This window comes from Hipposideros armiger, unplaced genomic scaffold, assembly GCF_001890085.2.
Source record: "Hipposideros armiger isolate ML-2016 unplaced genomic scaffold, ASM189008v1 scaffold_283, whole genome shotgun sequence".
Lineage (NCBI taxonomy): Eukaryota > Metazoa > Chordata > Mammalia > Chiroptera > Hipposideridae > Hipposideros > Hipposideros armiger.
The window spans coordinates 606,872-625,855 of NW_017731633.1; the positions used below are offsets into that span (position 1 = coordinate 606,872).

Below are 18,984 nucleotides of genomic sequence, written 5' to 3' on the forward strand. Positions count from 1 at the left end.
TCCTCCTCAGCGCCCTGGGGCTACGGGGTCGGGTGCGGCAGCGGCGGGCGGACTGACAGAAGCAGGTGCCGGGAGAGTGGCGCCGGGTGAGCAACAGGGGCAGGTGGTCGCGTCCCGACCCTGAAGGCAGGTGCCACCTGTCGCCTACTTTTTCCCTGACGCAGCAGCAGGAGTCAGATTCAGGGGAATGAAAAGTTCACACTGGAGCCCTGGACTCCTGGGTCTGAGGGAGAAGGAGGTTGAGGGCCCAGACTTCTGAATAATGGGAATAGAGACAAAACGTGTTGGGACTCGGCAGTGTGCCCGACAGGCAGAAAAGTCCAGAAGGAGGCTGGGAACCCAGTTTCCTGGGTTTGAGGAGGAGGGAGCTGGAATATGGACTTTCGGAGTTAAAACGAGAGGATGGCTGGTTCCCACTGGCAGGATTGAGGGCCTGCTATTTGGCAGAGCACACATAGAGCTCTGTCCTGAGATTCGTGGGACGCTCCAGTGCTCCTGGGTTGGATTACGCGCAAGAGGGCAAGCTGAGGCCGTGGCTATAAATACCTCCTTGGAGTCGGCAGGAGCTCAAAGTTCCAGGCAAGGGCCCTAGTGCTATATTCCGCAAAAAAATCATTACTAGCGCTCCCAGGCCTTAAAAAGTGAGGCGTTGCCAATACCACAGATAACTTTATTGCTCCTGGCACTCAAAACCCAAGCCCATCTTCCCACGGTCCCATCCTCTACGACCCAAAAATTCAAACTCCCAGCATTCCACGCGGCGAAAGAACTACAATTCCCAGAAATCTCTGCCCTCAGGCGGGCTCCAGTGAGTAGAAGCTGATAAAGTTTTAAGGTTCGCGCACTCGTTTGCTATTGGTTTTCAAGGAAGCGTGACCACAGGAGGCCCGTGGCGGTGATTGGCCGGCAGTTCCTGCTGCTCAAGATCCCAGAGGAGACGGCGGAGCCTGCGCAGTTCACAGTGCAGAGAGTCGTCGGTCACGGGACCCGTGAGGCGCAGGCGCGAACTGCCCAAGGGCAGGATGAGGGGAGGATGGGAAGAGAAGCTTTCGAAGATGTCCCCTATGAGGCCAAAGAAGACGGAGTTAAATTCTGAAAATGGGCGTTAGGCAGCAGTGTCAGAGAGAGCCGAAGTGCCTGAAGGAAGGAAAAACTTCAATCCCCCGCAACTCCTGGAGCGGGTTCCACTCAAACGCGACTCTTGGAGTCCCAAAGCATCATGGGAGTTGTAGTTCAGACTATGAAAAGTCACCGCTGCCTGGGAAAGAGACGATGCAGTTGGGTTCTTAACTCCATAAAGAAGGAAGGGCTGGGAACTTAGTTATACGGATTCCTTCGAATGAGGGGCCTGGAGGCAATGGGACTCCAGATGACGGGGAGGGTAGTGTGTGGGGGGAAGAAGCTGTGGGCCTGAACTAGGAAAAAAGAGGGAACTGGGGCTTTGAACTCCTGTATCCTGGGGGGAAAAGGGGTTGAGGACCAGCACTTAGGTCCTGGGGTAGGAGAGGGGAAGGGATCCAAAATCCTAAGTCAGAAGGAGGAAGGGGCTGGGGCTATGGATTCCTAGGTCCTGAAGACAGAAGAAAGCTGACAGCGCCAATGCCTCTGTCCCCATTTCTCCTTACCTGTGTCCACAGCATCTCGTTCTGTAGGGAGAGGGTCCCAAGCAGGCGGTGGTCCGCGGCCAGGACCCAGCTGGTAGTGGCTGAGCAGATGGTGGAGCTGAGCAGGGGTCAGTGTCGGGTGGTCAGTTCGTAAGCTGCTCCATGAAGCCTGGTGGGAAGATGAGGTGGTAAGTCTTTGGTCGTTAGGGAGCAGCTGAGAAATCCTAAATGGAAGGCCCTCCATAAACGGGGTGAATATAGTGGTGTCTGTGCAATATCTTTTGTGCACTGTGAAGCCTGGTTGTCACCAAGGTGATGATAGAGAAGAGAATGCTCTCAGCTTTAATATGTATAAATATAAATATAAATATAATCATTTATCATATATTTATATATATCATATATGAATGATGTCCCTCAGAATAAATGAAGATAGGAGTAGAGTGGGGCAGAGAAGAAACAAAATTAGCCATTAATTTATATCATTGAAGCTGGTGATGTATAGATGTGTACCTGGAGATTCATTATTCCACTGTGGCTACTTTTTGTGTGTGTTTGAAAATTTTCTACACCTAACCTAGTTGGCATCAGAATCATTATTGTGGTTAAAACCAGAGATTGTTGACCCAGATTGCCTGGATTCAAAAACTCCAACCTGGAGGCCGGCCGAGTGGCACATTGGTTAAGAGCTGGCTTGGGATGCCAGAGGGCCCTGGTTTAGATCCCACATATGCGGGCCAGTGACACTGCCCTCTACTGTTAAGATACTAAACAACAGCTCAACCTGGAGCTGGGCTGCCCTGAGTCGCTGCGAAGGCGTAGGCTGCAGCCCTTGCTGCAGTGCGTTGCCATGGGCTACCGTGTGTAGCCAGCAGCTAGCGTGAGCCGCCAGCAGCCACAGTGAATGGCCCTCCAGAAGCCGGTGACTGATCTGCCTCGCCCGGGAAGAGTGCAATGATGGTGCCAACTTGGGCCAGTGAAGCAATGCCCTCCACAACTAGACTGAAGAACAAAAGGACAGCAACTTGTCTGTTCCTCTTCCCTGATTCCCCAATGCTGTTCCCCTCCCCCAGCTCCCCAATTAAAAAAAAAAACACAAAAAAAACTCCAACCTGGTGACTTATTACCTCTGACAAGTTACTGTGCCTCAGTTTCCTCATCTGTAAATTGGGGGAGATTAGGAACTATCTACTAGGTATGAGGATTCAACATGGCAAGATTATAAAGTTTATTATTTATTATTATTATAAAGATTATACTTAGAACCCTGCCTGGTGCTTACTAAATGCTCTGTAAGTTTGACAAGTAAAAATAAATAAATGAAATCAAGTGACCTATCCTACCTAATACTCAGTCGTCTTGTCTGAAAAAAAATGTCAATAACCTACTTCATAAGGCTTGGTCAGCATTCAACTAGAAGTGCTAAACAGTGTCCAGCATGTAGTTTATGTTCAATGAATATTTTAACTATCACATTCCTTGGTCTCACACCAGACTTCTTGAATCAGCATGTCTGAGGGAGGAGGCCCTGGAAACTACTATTAATAAGTCCCATTGGGATTCTGTTTAGACACTGTTGTGGTTGGTTTCCTTCTATAATAGCTGTCAAGGCATCATCCATGGTGTCTGAACTGGGACTGGGGGCAACATGGAGTCCAAGGGAAGATCCAAGGGTAAGCTGAATACAGAGGATGACTGAGGAGTCACAGGTCAGGGGTCAGGAATCACCTTGAGCAGAGAGGTGCGGGGCACGCAGAGCAGGTTCACGGCCATGGAGAGTTTCCGGAAGAACTCAGTGGCAATATCACCTAGCCCAGCCCCCTGCAGCCAGTCCAAGACAAGGTCCAGGTTGGTTCGGATTTGAACAGCTCGAGACCATTGATAGAAAGGTCGGCCTTGACCTGTGGAGGAAGAGTAGTAGGGGCAACGAGTGCGTGGACTGTGCATAAACCCTTTACTGCTGCCTCCCACATCCTTCCTATCCTTCATCTGGGGATCTGGAACTTGCTTTCCAGAGTTCCTAAAGGAGAGACCTCTGCCTGTGGTGTGTCTGACTTGACGTGGGTCTCAGTGGCTCCTGTCTCTACCTCCCAGTTCCTTCCCAGTCTGACCCTCACCTCGTTCCATCAGCGAGTTGAGAAGGGATGCATTGGAGAAGAAGAACAAGTAGCCGAAAGTCTGAGATACGAGGTCCGGGTGCAGCTCACACTGGCTGGTCAGTTCCAGGGCTGCCTGGAACACGCCCAGGGTAGGTCTCAACCCCGGAGGCATGGCCTCCAGCTCTGCACCAGGCCCTGGCAGCTCTGCCCCAGCTGTGAAAGGGTTACTATCCAGGAGAGCCGGCAGTGTTGAATACAGAGTCTAAGGAGATACAGGGATGCAAACAAGTGATCAGACTACAACTCCCTAGAAGCTCCTGGGTGGTAGAGCATGAAGATCCTGGGGAGCTCCACCAAAGGTTTCTGGGAATTGTAGTCCATTGTCCCTTCACTACCCTAAAGGTCTCCATGAGCAGATTCCTACTTTCCAGTTGGGTTTCTAGCATTCATCAGGACGGGGATACCTCAAGACTTAAGAAAGGCTTTCCAGGAGTTTCTTGGGTATTTTAAAGGCCACCTCTGGTGTATTACAGGACTTAAAATTTACTCAGCAGAGATAGCTTAAGGAGGACAAAGGATACAGAACAAAGAGGCCCCCTTCAGTCAAATAATTATTTGTCCAGAATTCCCTAAGGAAAAAAAAGAATGGAGAGTAAGGAAGTGGGAGTGGGGTGGCAGTTAGCCAGTGGAAAGTGAGATCAGGCCAAGGACAGGAAATGAGGTCAGAGCCAGAAAAGAAATAAAACCACATTTGGCAGGGATATACAGGAAGTGAAGCCTTGAAGGAAGAGGCACAATCAAGTCTCCTCAAAGAACATAGACTATCTGTCCCAAAAGATCCCCTTTCATTTTACAAATAGGGAATCAGGTCCACCGTAAGCCAGTAACCCTGAGAATACCAAGAAACAATATTAAGGTTAAGGATGATGGTGGGGAACTGAGGCAGGAAGCAGGTCCTATAGGATGGGCACTCCAGGGAGAAAAAACATCTGTGGCTCAGAAAAGGGAGTGAATTCAGAGGTATAGCAAGTGAAGTCAGCAAACACAGGAAGTGAGGCCTGATTAAAAAAGACCTTTGGTTTAAATGACAGTGCCTAGCACTATTTGATCTACCTATATCTGTATCTATATACCTGTTTATCTGTCTATCTGACTTATCAGTGACTGTAGAGTCGACTTAGGAAAAGGAAGCTTGAGAAAGTGATAATGGTGATATAACCAGTTAGTGAGGCCAGACTGACAGGAAGCGAAGCCAGAAAGGCAGGAAGTGAAGCCAGAAAGGCAGGAAGTGATGTAGACTCAAACAGGAAGTAGTGTCAGAATAGCAAAATGGGAAGTGATGTCAGAGAAGCAAGGGATCTTGTGAGGTTAAATTGGAAGTGACATCAGAACAATGTAATGTAGTTCCAACAGGAAGTGATGTTATGCCAAACAGGAAGTAAGGGTCAAGACCAACCTTGGTGAGGTAGTAGACAGACTGCTGGAAGGTACACATGATGACTTCATCCAGGAGGGCCATGGCCTCGTCACATAATTCCAAGTCATTGCAGAGCTGTGGGTCTGAGGATAGGCCTGGGGGTGAGAGGGACAACCAGAGGCTGGCTGGCAGGAGCCCAGGTCCCCGGGTGCAGGGAGTGGCATAGGGCTTAGACAGGCCTGGGCCTGGACCTGAGCTCACCCTCCTGGTCAGCCTCCTTCTCCATCTCCAGCACCTTCTCCTGCACAAAGCTCAGCAGCTCTGTGGTGTTGGCCATCCACAGCATGAGTGGCCGCAGCTCCACAGACACAGCCTCAGGGGTCAAGGGCACCTCAGGGACCCCCTCAGGGTGGCTGGGAAAGGAGGAAAGGATCTGTGATCCTTGCTGGACTCCACCATAGTGTCCAAACCCCAAGATCAGGGTCTAATTGGGGATTGAGTCCAACCCCCACTTCACAGCTGGAATAATTGAGTCCCAAGGAAGAGCAGAAACTTGGACTAAGATATCCATGGAGTGAACATAGAACTGACTGCAAATCCCAACCCCTGCATTCCTCTAGACCCTTCTCCCCAGAATTTCTCTTACTTCTCTGGCTGACGGTCTCCAATTTCCTTAATCTTTTCCTGTAGAACAGTAAGATTAGAATCAAGGTGAGGGGAATAAGGGAGATAGGCCTATGGATTAATACCCTAGTTTTGCTAGAAGAACCTTTTTTACAGACTCTCCCCACTTTTCAAATAGACTCTCTCAAGTTTCAGAATGGTTTCTCCTCTTATATTTTAAAACATATATCCCTGTGATTATGAGTGGTCTATCTTCCTCAGGTCCACTTCCGCTCAAACAGTTCTTACCCCCAAGAAACTTCCTAAATCTCTGATAGGCCTGAGCTTAGTTTGCAACCTCCGCATGAATTCTCCCAGGCACTTCCTTCTGAATGACCAATGAGTTTGTTCTCCCTCCCCTCCAAGAATTGTCTCGCCCACTACTGCTCCAAGTTTCTGACCCAATGGGCTTCCTGCCTCACCTCTCACAATGGTCTCTTTCAATTTTTAATCCAATGAGATCTCTTCCTCCCTCCCCCATATCCCAGAATGGCTGCTTCCATTATCCCACAGCTGCAAAGGTAAGTACTGCCTTCTCTTCAAGCACAGTGGATGAAGCCACTACTCCAAGCAGTACCTGGGGCTCCTTGCTTAATAGCCTAAGACCCTCCTGAGGCATCATGAGAGAGGTAATTTCACCCTGTCCCAACTATGAAACTGAGGTGGAAGGTGGTGAGGGGAGACTGGGTAAAGGACGTGGGGCGTCGTTAAATGGAGCTGGATAGTGGTTGGGGTCGCTCACCCAGACAGCCTCTTTGATGAGACGGGCCAGGCGGCCCAGCAGGCGTGGCAGATGGCCCAGCTCCAGCTCCCGGGCTGAATGCTGCACGCACAGCGCCAGCAGCGTGGCTGGCCCAAGCGGTGGCAAATCCCCCGCTCCCGCGGCCGCAGCGCGCACGATCTCACCCAGCAGTGCCTCTTCCTCCCGTGGCCGGAAACGCAGGACAGGCTCGCGGCCATCCAGGTAAGCTGCCAGAGCCTCGCCACGCTCCTGCAGGCCACGGCCGCACAAGCGGCAAGAGAAGGCCCAGCCAGGACCCGGAGGCGTGGCCCCGGGGCGCGCAGGCAGCCATGGCGGCCGCGCTGGCCCCGAACCCCCAGTACGGGGGTCCTTGTACATGAACAAGAAGTGCTCGCCCAGCCCCAGCAGGTCGCCCGGGTGCAGCTCGGCCTCCCGCAGTAGGAGGCACCCATTGTGCGTGACCGGGGCTCCCCGGGATGGGCGCACCATGGCTGGGGGCTCAGGGCCCGCGCGCACTGTGCAGTGACGTGGCAGGATGTCTGGGGCATTGAGAAAGGTGTCCACGTACGGGGCTGGAGACCCGCTGCGGGCAGAGGAGTTCCCGCCTCGGCCGAACACGTGTTGCTCCCGTGTCATCACATACACCACGAAGTCCTGCAGGGAAAGTGAAGATGCATTAAGGATACTGCTCCACAATGAATGGACGCTTCTAAAGAGATCCCCTCCCCACAATCGACTGTCCCACCAACCACCTTCCATTGCATGAACACTTCCAAGGAGATCTCCTGGGATCCCAAAGGACTCACCAACTACCCCCCATCTCCCAAGAGTGGACTCTTCAAAGACACTTCCTATAGTGGACTGTCCCATAACACACATCCTGAAAACTGGATATTTATAACAAAACCCTTTTTTTTTTTTAAGCTGAGCCATCCTGCCACCTGTTGTCAGCTCAGCGGCAGCTCAGCTCGGGCCAAGAGTCGAACCGGCGACCCTGTTGCTCAGAGCGCGCACTCTTGAGCGAGCTCTTAACCAACTAAGACAGAAACCCTTTTTTTGACATGGGCCCTACCATTCCCCTCCCTCAAAGAATGGATGCTTCCCAGGAAATCTTTCCTCAGTGGACTCTCTCATCTTCTCACCTCCTCTGAATGGACTCTTTCAAGGCAATCCTTTCCTACAGTGGACTCTCCCACAACATCCAGTCTAGAGAAATGGTGCTTCTGAGGACACCCCACCTCCATTACTAAAATGTACTGTCCCATTGTCTTCCTCTTCAAATGGACCTTTCCAAGGAAACCATTCTCCAAGCAACACTCTCATTTCCCTATCCCTGGGCCTGCTTGCCCATCATTCCACCCCCATGATGGAGGTTTCCAAAGACATTTCCCCTTACAAAAATAGTTTTCTTCAATATTCTCAAAGCAAGGAATAGATACCTTTAAAGTTCAAAAGAGACTCCTCCTTTGAACAAAGGTTTCTTTTATTTTCTCCATCTCATGAATGTACACTTTCAAGGAGACCCCCTTCCTATAATGGACTCTCATTTTTCCCCACTCCATGATGGTTTCACCTCCAAGGTGACATAATCCTACAATGGATTCACCTATTACCCCCTCTTCCATGATGGAGGAATCCAGAGATACTCTCCCTTTCATCAATGGTTGCTTTCAATATTTCCATCCCCAAAAAGAATGTCTCCAAGGAGATCTCCATACAGTGGCACTTCTAGTAACCCCACCTTATAAAAAGATATTTTCAAGGAGACCCTCTTCTTTATAAGGGAGTGTCCCATTTTATCCATTAAATGAAGAGATGCATTCCAGAAGACCCCTTCCTAAAAATGACTTCCCATCTCCATCCTATAAAAATGGAAGAGCTCAATCTCACCCTCTTCTTAAAACAGAACCTTCTGTAAATTTATGGTGATGGAAAGAGAACTGACCCTGCGTGATGAACACAGAATATGATATAGAATTGTATACCTGACATCTATGTAACTTTGCTAACCATTGTCACCCCAATAAACTTTAATTAAAAAAAAAAGAACCTTCTGTTCTCCATTCATGTCTGAGAGAATAGTCATCTTGATATTCATAAATCCTCTTCCTACACTGAACTCTCCCATTACCTTTACTTCACAGATGGACGTTTCCAAAGAGACCCCTTCCTACAATAGATTCACTTATCTACCTCCAAAAAAACAGACCTTTCCAGTCTGACTATCTTCTGAACGCAGAATCTCCCATTTTCTGTCCCTGTCTGAAGGAATGGAATGATCCAAAATATATGAACCCCCTTTCTAAAATGGGCTTTCCTGTTCCTTAACCCAAGAAGGGATGCATCCATAGCACATACAATGAACTCTCAGGTGACTGCCACCTATGAATACAGGAGTGCAAATAAATTCCTTTCTATAATGGTTTCACCTCTTACTCCTGTGTCCAAGGATAGACACTTCCAATAAAGCCTCTTCCTTACAAAGGAACTTCTCATGAACTTCACCCAAAAGAATGATGTTTGTAATGTTTCCCCCTCTTCCTATTAACAGATTGTTCTATAGTCCCCAAGTAGACCCTTCCAACTTGACCACTTTCCCAAAATAGACTCTCCTTTCTCCAACCTAGCCTGGAGGGATGGGCTGTTAAAATATATGCAGGTCCCTTCCTTCGGTGAACTTGCCCATCCTGTTGCCCCAACAAAGGAATGAATTTTTCCATGAAAGCTCTTCACCAAGAGTCTTAACCCCTCACCCATATACATAGCCAAGCCACCTAACCCAATTGGATTCCTCTCTGACAGTAAAAATGGGAATGTGTAGGGCAGGCCAAGTGGTTCAGTTGGTTAAGAGTTGGCTTAAGAGTGTGGGCTCTGAGCAACAGGGCTGCCGTTTGGATTCCCACATGGGCCAGTGACACTGTGCCTGAGCTGAGCTGTCGCTGAGCTGCCAACAGGTGGCAGGATGGCTCAGCTGGTGTAACAACAAGATTGCCTGTTCGATGGTGGGCTTTGCCCACCCACAACTAAGACTGAACTCGGCACCTTGAGTTGAGCTGCTGCCCTGATGGCTCTGTGAATAGAGCGTGTGCTCCTACCAACAAGGCTGCTGGTTTGACTCCCACATGGGATGGTGGCTATGCCCACCCGCAACTAAGATTGAACACAGCACCTTGAGCTTAGAGGCCACAAGCTACCGATGGGCAGCCAGATGGACTGGCCCCCTCCACAACGAAGATTGAAGAATAACAACTTGGTTGGTCCCCTTCCCCAATTCCCCAACACTATTCCCCTCCCCCAATTCCCCAATAAAATCTTTAAAAAAAAAAATGGGAGTGTTTAGTAAGCTCTACCACCTTCTAGAGTGGGCTTTCCCATTGATCCCAACAGTACCTGTTGAGTTTGGCTGTACCACAAAAGTGGACAATACCATAAAGATGGTTCTAATAATCATCACACATTACATTTCTATGATTGAAATAATTTCCCACTGACCCCCACCTGTTAATCCTTTCTCCTTCTCTGCTGCCTAACACTCAAACAAGTTCTATTGCCACTCAAATATGTAAAACAGAAGTACCAGTACCACCTACCCCCATCTACAATGGTCAAATAGTTTCAGTGTAAACCATCACCTTTAAAAAATGGATTGGTCCACTCCTCCGCAGAAAATATAGGCTTATCCGGAAGATCCCAGGCGTCAATAAAATTATCTCCCTCCCCCAGAAGATAGACTCTTCCATTACTCCCCCTCAAGAAATAGACTCTTTTAAAGGAGATCTTCTTTCTACAACAGGCTGCCCCATTCTCTCTTGAGAAAATCAGTTCCTCCAACTTTGAATGAAAAGAACCATCCCCTACTTGTCCTGCCAGTGGAATCTTTCTCAGTCATCTATCTTCCACCACCCCTACTCTCCTCTCTGACAATGATATCTCCAACCTTGCTCCATATCTTTCATGGTACCTGAGACTACCACAACCCACGGAATTCTGGGAGTTGTAGTTCTGTCGCCCTTTAACTGAAGGATGGGGCATAGGATTCTCCGGTTAGGAGAGGCTGCGCTTACCTGGGCATCCTGGTAGCCCTGGAGCAGCAGAAAGTAGGGACGGTTGCTGGGGGCCTGGATGAGGCACTGGGTCAACTGATCGAAATCACCAGGGTCTGCAGGTCCAATTTGGGCATCCGCTGCCCCTGGGGCCATGCTAAGTGCCTGCTGCCTGCGTTCCTGCTGCCTCCGCCGCCGACCCTGCAGGCTGAGCTCTGACACACTGCGCCGCAGGGACAGGTTTTCCGAGCGCTCCTTGCCTGTCGACCCAGCCGGGGTCCCTGACCCCAACCCCGGGCCAGGGCTGGCCAGCGCCGCCCCACCGGATGCTGCCCGGGAACGGTTCTTCTGTGGCCGCCACAAGGCAGGTCCTGTGCCTGCAACGAGAGAGATGGAAAGCGATGAGGTCGAGACTGGAAAGAGACACAGGGAGAGACAGACTCAGAGAGCTGAAGGTTATCAAGAGACAAAGAATTGGTTACAAAGAGATGGGCTGCTTCTCACATTTAGGTTTTCACACATACTGTTTCCTATGCCTGGAACACACTTTCCACCTGACTCCTACCCATCTTGGCGTTTTTCAGCTCAGAAATCATTCATTCATTCTTTCAATTAGTATTTTTCGAGCACCTACTATGTGCTGGGCAATGTTCTAGGCGCTAGGGTATTCTCAGTGAACAAAGACCCTGCCCTCAGGGAAACAGAAACCACCTCCTGAATACCCTTCCCTGATAATCCAAGTTGAAGCAGAGAAAGGCATCCCTGGGAACTCTGGGCTTTGTCTGGGCTCAGCAAAGCCCTGGCACATGGTAGGTGCCTAGTGGAAATAAGCGGACAAAGTGAACTGATGTGTTTCTCACTAGACTGTGAAATCTAGGAGGGAGGAAATTTCACCTGTCAGTGTCCCCACTGTATTCCTCCTATGACCCTAAATAATGTGTGGCCCAGAGTAGGAGCCAATGAATGCTTCCTGAAGAAAAAAAAAAAAAAAGACAATGATGGTTATAATTGCCATTCTTTATTAAGCAGCTGCTATGTGCGAAGCATTGTGCTAAAACTCTTTATAAACATTATCTCATTGAATTTTCACCTAGGATTTTGTGGAGTTTAACTGGCTAAGAACGGATTGGACTCCCAGCCTGAGTTCCAAGCCACACCACTCTATCTCCCAAAGGGAAACTCAGAAACAGAAAAACGGTTACAGGGCTCCCTGAGCAGCCCCTAGCCCTGTGAGCCAGACACCATCCCTGCCAGACTTGCTATTTCACCAATAGCGCCACCTTCTATTCCAGGTCGGTCTTCTCAAAGACCAGGCCAACAGGTAAGCATAACTTTCTCTGGCCTCTGCAAATACCTCTTCGTTTCCCAGGTGCCACCCTCAAGCCCCCCTACTCAAACTTCGCAACCAACTCAGCTTAGGCCCACCCACTCCAGGACCAGCCCCTCTGAGGCTCCACCCTTTCATGGGCTTTAATCTACCAGCCCATTTCTTAGCTTTCCAGGTCCTTCCCCTTCTAGTCTTCATCCAATTAAGTCTGAACCTCACGAACCACTTCAACTTACGGCTCTGAGAGGGCTTGTGCCACAGAAACTCCCAGCCGCCCCGCCAAACACTTCTTGCTCCAGGTTACTCTATTCTGTAGGCCCTGCCCCAGCATCATAGGACCTGCCCATCGGTTCATGTAATCCAAAGGCATGGTCCTCTGGCCTAGCCCATCTGGTAGACCCTGGTCCAGTCCTAGCTCCGCCCCCCACTTGATCCAGTGCTATAGGTCCCGCCCAGTCCCCCTCCCGCGGACTCCGCCTCCAGCCCGCCTTCTCACTCCAGCCCCGCAGGCTCCGCCTCTCCCTGGCTCCGCCCCCAAACCCCGGCTCTTCCCTCCCTCTGGCCCCGCCCAATGGAAGGCCCCGCCCCGTCCCTCAGGCCCCGCCCACAGAGTCCGACCAGCGGGCTCACCTTCGCTGTCCGAAGCTCCGAAGGCCTCCTGCTCCAGGCGGCGCGCTTCTTCGCGGCCGCGCAGCTCGAAACGCCGCGCCCAGCCAGGCCGCGCCCGCCACAGCTCCTGCACCAGCAGTGGGCGCTCAGAGTCGCCCAGCACGCGCAGGTGCTCCGCCCGCCACTCGCCATTGCCTATGCTGCCTGTAGCTGGCCGGCCCAGCGCGTCGCACAGCGCAAAGGCGTCCACGCAACAGCTCTCGCCTGGGCCGCTGCCGGGACTCCCGGCTAGCCCATAGCGCTCCAGCGCCTCGGCCACTAGCTCTCGCGCAGTGGAGCGAGCTGTGGCCAGCACGCTCTTGTAGTTGGCGCCCGACGCCAGCCCCGCGCCGAAGATCTTGAGGACCCCTGGGGGCGCCGTGGCGCGGGCGGCTAGTGGGAGTTCGGGGGCCACGCCCGCCGCCAGATCAGGCAACTTCTTCTCGCTGGCCCAGCGCTGCGCGGCCCCCGTAGTCCCAGGGCCTCCCGCGCCGCCAGATCCCGTGGCCCCGGTTCCCGAGCCCCGAAAGAGCTGGGAAATGCGTTTGGCGCGGCTCCCCGAGGCTCCGCCGGCCGCCTTGACTGCGCCCACTCGTCGCAGCTCCACGTGCGGCGGCGGCGGGGGCAACGGCTCGCTGCTGCGGCTCCCCGTGTCTGAAGACGAAGACCTGGGAGCCCGCCGGAGATTGGAGACGTGGGAGAGACCCAGAAAGAGATGCACAGGCGGGGGAGGGGGTTAGAGAAGGAGGGAGGTGGGCAAAGACCCACATGGGGAAGGGGAAAACAGAGACCCGGAGACGAGGGATAGAGACCCATTGAGAGGGGAGATAGAGACCCACAGAAGGATGAGAAATGCGGGGTGTACGGAGAAGTGGGGGTGGGCAGAGGCAAGGAGAGATAAAATAATTAATTAAATAAACGAATAAATAAAGGCAAATCCCACAGAAGGAAATTCCAAGAAATGAGCAGGGAGGGGAGGAAGGAAGGTGAATCAAACTTCTGCTACTTCTGGGTCCCCATTCCCGTGTTCATGGGCCTAAGCCCATCTCCAGGCCCAGCACTTCCCCTACCTGGCTCTATATCTGTGTGGCCCACTGTGTCCTCCCAGCTGCCAGTTCACTTGCCCATTCAGAGGTCCCTGGCATTACCCAGTGCAGTAATTGGGTTATAAACAGGAACAGATGGGAGGCAGGTGGGGCAGGGACAGGAGAGTCGAGAGGAGGTGGGCACTCACTTGACAGAGGCAGCGCTAGGCCAGCGCCGCCCCAGCTTGGCCAGCTGCTTCCTGGGAGAATTGATCCACAGGCCCACCGGGAGATGGAGCTTCCCAAAGCGGGGGCTTCCGCCCTCCTTCCGTTCACCAGATAGCATGGCCCTAAGGGAGGGTGGATAAAGCCCCAACTCCTGAGGCTCTGAGTGGTGGGGATGGGCTGGAGGGGGGCCTGGACTCGAGTCGGAAGGAGGAGGCAGCTGGGTAGAAGGGAGGGATGGGAGCCTGGACTCCTGGATACTGGGATGGGAGGTGGCTGGGGACTGACTCCTGGGTCTGAGGAAGGAGGGGTCTGGACTCCTGGGTCCCCTGGCTCTTACCCTGCTTTGGGTCCCAGCAGCACCTGGGGGCCCTGGCTCCGTTGGCCTGGGTTGGTTCCTGACCCCACTGCTCCTGTTCAGCCTTTCCTCTGCCCCAGCTCCCAGCACTGGGTGGGGGACAGGAAAAGGCGAGAGGAAACCCGGCAGGAAGAGCGGGGAGGGGGCGTCCTGTGAGGGGAGCTGGGCCTGGGGGAGGAGATCTGGGTAGGGCTGGCCCTGCCCCACTCCTTGATTCTGGAATTGCCTCTCAGTCAGTTGGTCCCTGCCATGACCCAGGGGGCCCAATTCTCAGCCCGTCCTCCCTCAGACAAGAGACCATCCCCAGTCCTCTCCTCTTGGGAGAACCAAAAGTTAGGATCAATCTGGAGGAATGAGTCAGATACTTAGACAACCAAATAAATTTTTATTGGGTCGTTGATTCTGTGGCCTTTTTTTCTGGAACATGGGAGCTCTGAGCAGCTTCACTGCCAGTGCCCAACCAGGATTTTATGAAGTCCATGACTTTCTCAGACCGATAGCAAAGTACCCTGGGGGAGGATAGGGTGCAAATAGCAAAATCAGATCAGGTCCCAGCCTCCCTATATTTGATCTTATTCTATCAATTATCCAAACTTCACCCTCCTAGGTAATCCCTACCCTGTTTTTTAAGCCCTATCCCCAATAGAAATCCAGCTCTCAGGGTTCCGAAGCTTCCAGACACCCCTTTGATTTGGAAGCCCGCCCCTCACTCCAAGCTCTGCCTTCTTCAGCGGGCAGCTCACGCGGTGGCAATGCCGGCTATCAGCACCACAAAGCTCCAGATCAGCAGCCCGACCAGGCGGCCTCTCAGTATATTCTCTGCCATTTGAGACTGTGATGATGGAGACTGGAGGGTTGTAGATGGCTTGGTGGGACTCCAAGTCACCTCACCGGGGGCCACCTCTTCCTGGGTTGGGATGTTTGATGACGGTATCTCTTCCACGATTCTTTTGGGCAACACTGATAGAGAAGGAGGGAAGAACAGTCCTGGAAAGGCATGAAGATCCGCCAAGGCCAAGGCAAACCCTCCCGGCACCAATTTGCCCCAGGACCCAAGTCTTGCAGGAGATAATCACAAGCCTCCAATTGCATATAGCCGGAACAAACCCGGAAGAGAACCCTGCAGCTGTGGCCAGAGGCCACACCCAGGTCAGGAAGCACCACCCTCGTGGCCTGAAACCACACCCGACAGGAAGTTATGTCCCCATAGGCCACGCCCCTGAAGCAGACTGCTCGCAACCCCAGGACCCTGAATTCCATACTTTTTTCAACTCCCCAGCACTGACCTGTGACATGAAAACGAATGACCGTGGCCGGGCTGGATTGCACGGTGTCCAGCTGGCAGCGATAGGTGCCCGCATCCAGTGGGTCTACCATGATCTTGGTCAGGGTGGGCTCTTTCCCCTTGGACACCAAGGTCTCAGACTTGTTCCTCCAAACCTAGACCCAAGCTCAAGGGGTCACAGAGGCCTGGGGAATTTAGGGGTTGGGGGAGTACAAGGGTAAGAAGATCACGGGGCCTCAATGGGGGAGATGCGAGTCCTGAGTGTACTGTTCAGGGCATGGGGTCACCAGGGTCTGTGGGAGCCAAATCTGGTAGGTCATGGGTCATGGGGATTGTGGGTGCAGGCCTGTGGATACAGGATTCACACAGGCCTGAATGGACTTAAAATTTAAGGGTTACAGGAGTTGGAGGGCCCCACCCTGTAAAAGCTGTAATCGGTCAGGCCTTGAGAGGCATGATGCCAGTTGAGCTCACAGTCCAGGATCATGTCTTCCATTTCATGGACATTGACTTTGCGCTCTGGGGATAGGTGGTTACTGTAAGAAGCTCCTTAACGGTTCTTGGCCCTCCCTCAACCCCTTTCCACTAGGTTGGCCCCTCCTTTTCTTATTGGCTGGCTCTAGTCTCCGCCCTCTCTAGACTCAGTCACTCCTCTGGCTCCGCCCCTCTTACGCCAACCCCTCCTGGACCCAGCTTTCTCACCCCCGCAATCCAAGGACTTCCGACAAGCGTGAACCTGCTTCTTGCAGTTACTGCACCAGATCAGAGTCTGCAACATCATACCTGAAGGGGCAGGGTCAAGGAGGTATTCGCCCACTAGCAGGCGGGGTTAAAAGGAGAGGGCAGAGCCAAGGGCGGGGCGGGCCCAGAGCACAGCCCTGTAGGAAGCGGAATCTAACCAGTGCAAACCGAATGAGCTGCGCTCCGCAAAGAAGGTTTTGGTGCAGAAGGAATACTGGAGACCTAGGAACCTCTCAGATGAGGAGAATGAAGAAACATCGAGACCCAAAAGGGGGAGTAGAAAGGCTGGGTATTCACGGGACAAGGATAAGAGAGAGAGGACCAGCTCCCATAATCCGAACTCACCACATTTGTTGGGACAAAAATCTGCCTCGGCAGAAAGAAAAAAATGAGGATCAGATTTTTAAGTTAGGAGGGATGAAGGAGGGGTCAAAGGAAGAGGCTGGGGCTGGAACTCCTGGCTTTGAGGGAGGAAGGACATGGGGGCCTGGACCCTGGGTCTGAGGGACGAGGGGGTTGGGAGAGCTGAGGGACTGGACTTGAGAAGCAAGGGCTGTGGAAGGAGGGGGCTGGGGTCTGGGACTCCCATCTTCCCTCACCCTCTTTTTGGAACTGAGCAGCATATCTGGCAAAGGTATCCTTTTGCAGGTGCAACATCCAGAACAGCTCTTTAACAAAGAGTTCACCTGGGGAGAAGCAGGATGAAACAAAGTGGTCCCCTCTCCCCCTTCCAAGTGTGAGGTACAGGAAGTTTGGCTCTGTATGCATTCCGCTTTTGGGCTTTCTCAGGGAAGGACAATGAAACTGAATGGCCACTTAACATAATGGCTAAACAACAAATGGGGTGAGGGCACTGTTATGGCCTCCATTTTAGAGGTGATGAAGCTGCAAAATCCCTCGCTCAAGGCCACACAGCTAGGAAGTGGCAGAGCCAGAATTTGAACCTAAGCAGTCTGGCTCCAAAGCCCAGAACCTGACCTCCAGACCAGGCATCACCAGCAGCAATCACTTCCCTGAGAGATTCTGGAGTCTCTCTCATGTACCATCCGTGCATCTACCTTTAACTTGACTATCTGTGATGCGTTTCAGATCCTTCAGCAAACTCCAGGATGCCTTTTCCAGTGTGGGCTCATCTGTGGGAGAGATAGAACCCCAGGTTCCAGTATTATTGTCTCATTGCCTCATCTAGTCTTAGAAACTACAATACCCACGGGTACAGACATGTCTGGTTAAGGGATTACCCGCCTGTTCCTTTCTGGGAGTAGTAGTTTTATTAAAACTGCAGGCTAAAGGCTAGGGGAACACAGTATTTCCTAGCCTCGGGGAACCCCAAAATCTGTACCACAGCCTGTTTCATTCCCGAACACAGGAGAGTCTGCCTCCATCCAGCCTTTCCCCCCTGCACCCAGAAATCCTAGCCCCAGAACCCTCTTTTCCCAGGACCCAGGAGTCCGGGCTCCACCTTGCCCTCACCGACGACCCCCATATAGGAATCCTCGTCAAACGGCAGTTCCTTGAAATCCTGCACGGCCTGCTTTACCCTTTTCATCAAGTTTTTGTGATGCTCTGCCCCCACGTGGTCAGGCAGGTAATCCGTCTCCAAGGAGTTTAGCGCTTCCACGACTTTTGTATCACACAGGACACAACACCGGGCAGGAAGCAGGCAGCTGGCCAGCGCCGCCACCAGGAGGGGAAGCCGCGGCCCCATTGCGGCCAGAGCGCTGAGTCCGCGCAGAACCCTTGGGCGAGTCCTCTCACCCCAACTGAAAGGAGGTGAGGGCTAAACAGAGAGATCCCCTTCCAGAGACTAATGGATCCCAAATCTGCAGGGCGCACACTTTTCGTTAGGAAACTGAGGAAGCCCGATGCACCCTTGACAGCCGCTGCCGGACCGTGACTCTAGAGTGATGTATCCTCAAACACTAGGGTTCGCTGAAGAGCAGAGTCCAGCTTCTGAGGGCTTTGAGAGAGGAGGACCAGGCCACGTCCTTCCACACTAATATTTTCCCACTACTAAAATTAAGGGTTTTGTTGGGGGTAAGGTTTGTAATAGAGAACATTTGACTGCGGTCAGAGTCACGGCTCACCCCTATTTACAAGCAAGTCCCACAGCCTCCACCATATAGCTTCCCACATGGAACCCCTAATTCTCAAAAGTTAGTCCCTGGGGGCTTCCCTGGCTCCGCCCAGGGGCCCAATTCTGTGTCTGATTGGACCGCAACAAAGGGAGGCCCCGCCCATCGCTCCTTGATGTCACAGAGGCGGCCGCCTTTTCAGACCCGAAGTTTCCAGCATCTGCTCTGGCTTTCCAGAAACGAGGAACGAAATCCTACCCTCAGCCCTCCCCTCCCTGGGCTCCAGGACCCAGGCTTCCGGCTAGATGCCCACGGCTGTTTGGACAGTCAGCGGAGGAAACACCAAGACGTGAGAAATGGCCCTCCCCAGCCCTAGGACTACGACTCCCAGAAGGCCCCAGGGTCTCTCCCTAACTGATTACTGTAATTAACCCCATAGCTTTATGGGAAGTGTAGTTCAAGAGTTATATGCTGGGGCAGCCTGTTAGCTCAGTTGGTTAGAGCGCAGTGCTCATATGTGCTCATAACACCAAGGTTGCTGACTGGATCCCTACATGGGCCACTGAGATGCGCCTTCCACAACTAGATTGAAACAACTACTTGGAGCTGATGGGTCCTGGAAAAACACACTGTTCCCTAATAAAAAAAAGAAAGAAAGAAAAAAAAAAGGGGCCGGCCTGAGTGGCGTGATGGTTAAGAGCTGGCTTGGGATGCCAGAGGGCCCCAGTTCGG

At 52.3% G+C, this 18,984-nt stretch overlaps 2 protein-coding genes across 6 annotated transcripts in view; both read right to left on the reverse strand.

Annotated features, from left to right (window-relative positions):
• Positions 1-649: 649 nt before the first annotated feature.
• RASIP1 (Ras interacting protein 1) lies at positions 650-14,341 on the reverse strand. 2 transcript variants are annotated; one of them, XM_019658347.1, is made up of 12 exons: positions 14,134-14,341; positions 13,778-13,918; positions 12,526-13,211; positions 10,590-10,945; positions 6,526-7,179; positions 5,767-5,804; positions 5,382-5,533; positions 5,160-5,263; positions 3,722-3,965; positions 3,333-3,505; positions 1,626-1,773; positions 650-1,062 (listed from the first exon to the last, which is right to left on the reverse strand). In XM_019658347.1, exons 2-12 carry the CDS (start codon positions 13,912-13,914, stop codon positions 863-865), a joined length of 2,892 nt encoding a protein of 963 aa, XP_019513892.1. In that variant the 5' UTR covers positions 13,915-13,918; positions 14,134-14,341; the 3' UTR covers positions 650-862. The 2 variants fall into 2 exon arrangements, with proteins under 2 accessions (XP_019513892.1, XP_019513891.1); XM_019658346.1 differs by having other exon boundaries at positions 5,160-5,275; positions 14,134-14,256.
• The window catches only part of IZUMO1 (izumo sperm-oocyte fusion 1), a 29,800-nt gene continuing 25,152 nt past the window's right edge, over positions 14,337-18,984 (reverse strand). For 2 of the 4 annotated variants that reach the window (XM_019658350.1, XM_019658349.1), the window contains exons 2-9: positions 17,236-17,310; positions 16,777-16,863; positions 16,523-16,543; positions 16,139-16,219; positions 15,855-15,955; positions 15,438-15,591; positions 14,895-15,111; positions 14,337-14,660 (exon numbers count right to left, since the gene is read on the reverse strand). In XM_019658350.1, coding sequence (XP_019513895.1) covers positions 14,537-14,660; positions 14,895-15,111; positions 15,438-15,591; positions 15,855-15,955; positions 16,139-16,219; positions 16,523-16,543; positions 16,777-16,863; positions 17,236-17,310 — 860 coding nt within the window. In that variant the 3' untranslated portion in view covers positions 14,337-14,536. Of the gene's footprint in view, positions 14,661-14,769; positions 15,112-15,437; positions 15,592-15,854; positions 15,956-16,138; positions 16,220-16,522; positions 16,544-16,776; positions 16,864-17,235; positions 17,311-17,650; positions 18,796-18,984 lie in introns of those variants that run through there. The other 2 variants (XM_019658348.1, XR_002125715.1) reach the window with 2 other exon arrangements.

Coding starts and splice junctions, on each gene's coding strand:
- RASIP1 (XM_019658346.1), bottom strand. CDS start 13,914: ATGCTATCTGGTGAACGGAAGGAGGGCGGAAGCCCCCGCTTTGGGAAG. Junction 1,774..3,332: donor CCCGCACCTCTCTGCTCAAG/GTGATTCCTGAC, acceptor TCTTCCCACCAG/GCTTCATGGAGCAGCTTACG. Junction 1,063..1,625: donor ACGAGATGCTGTGGACACAG/GTAAGGAGAAAT, acceptor TTGGCCTCATAG/GGGACATCTTCGAAAGCTTC.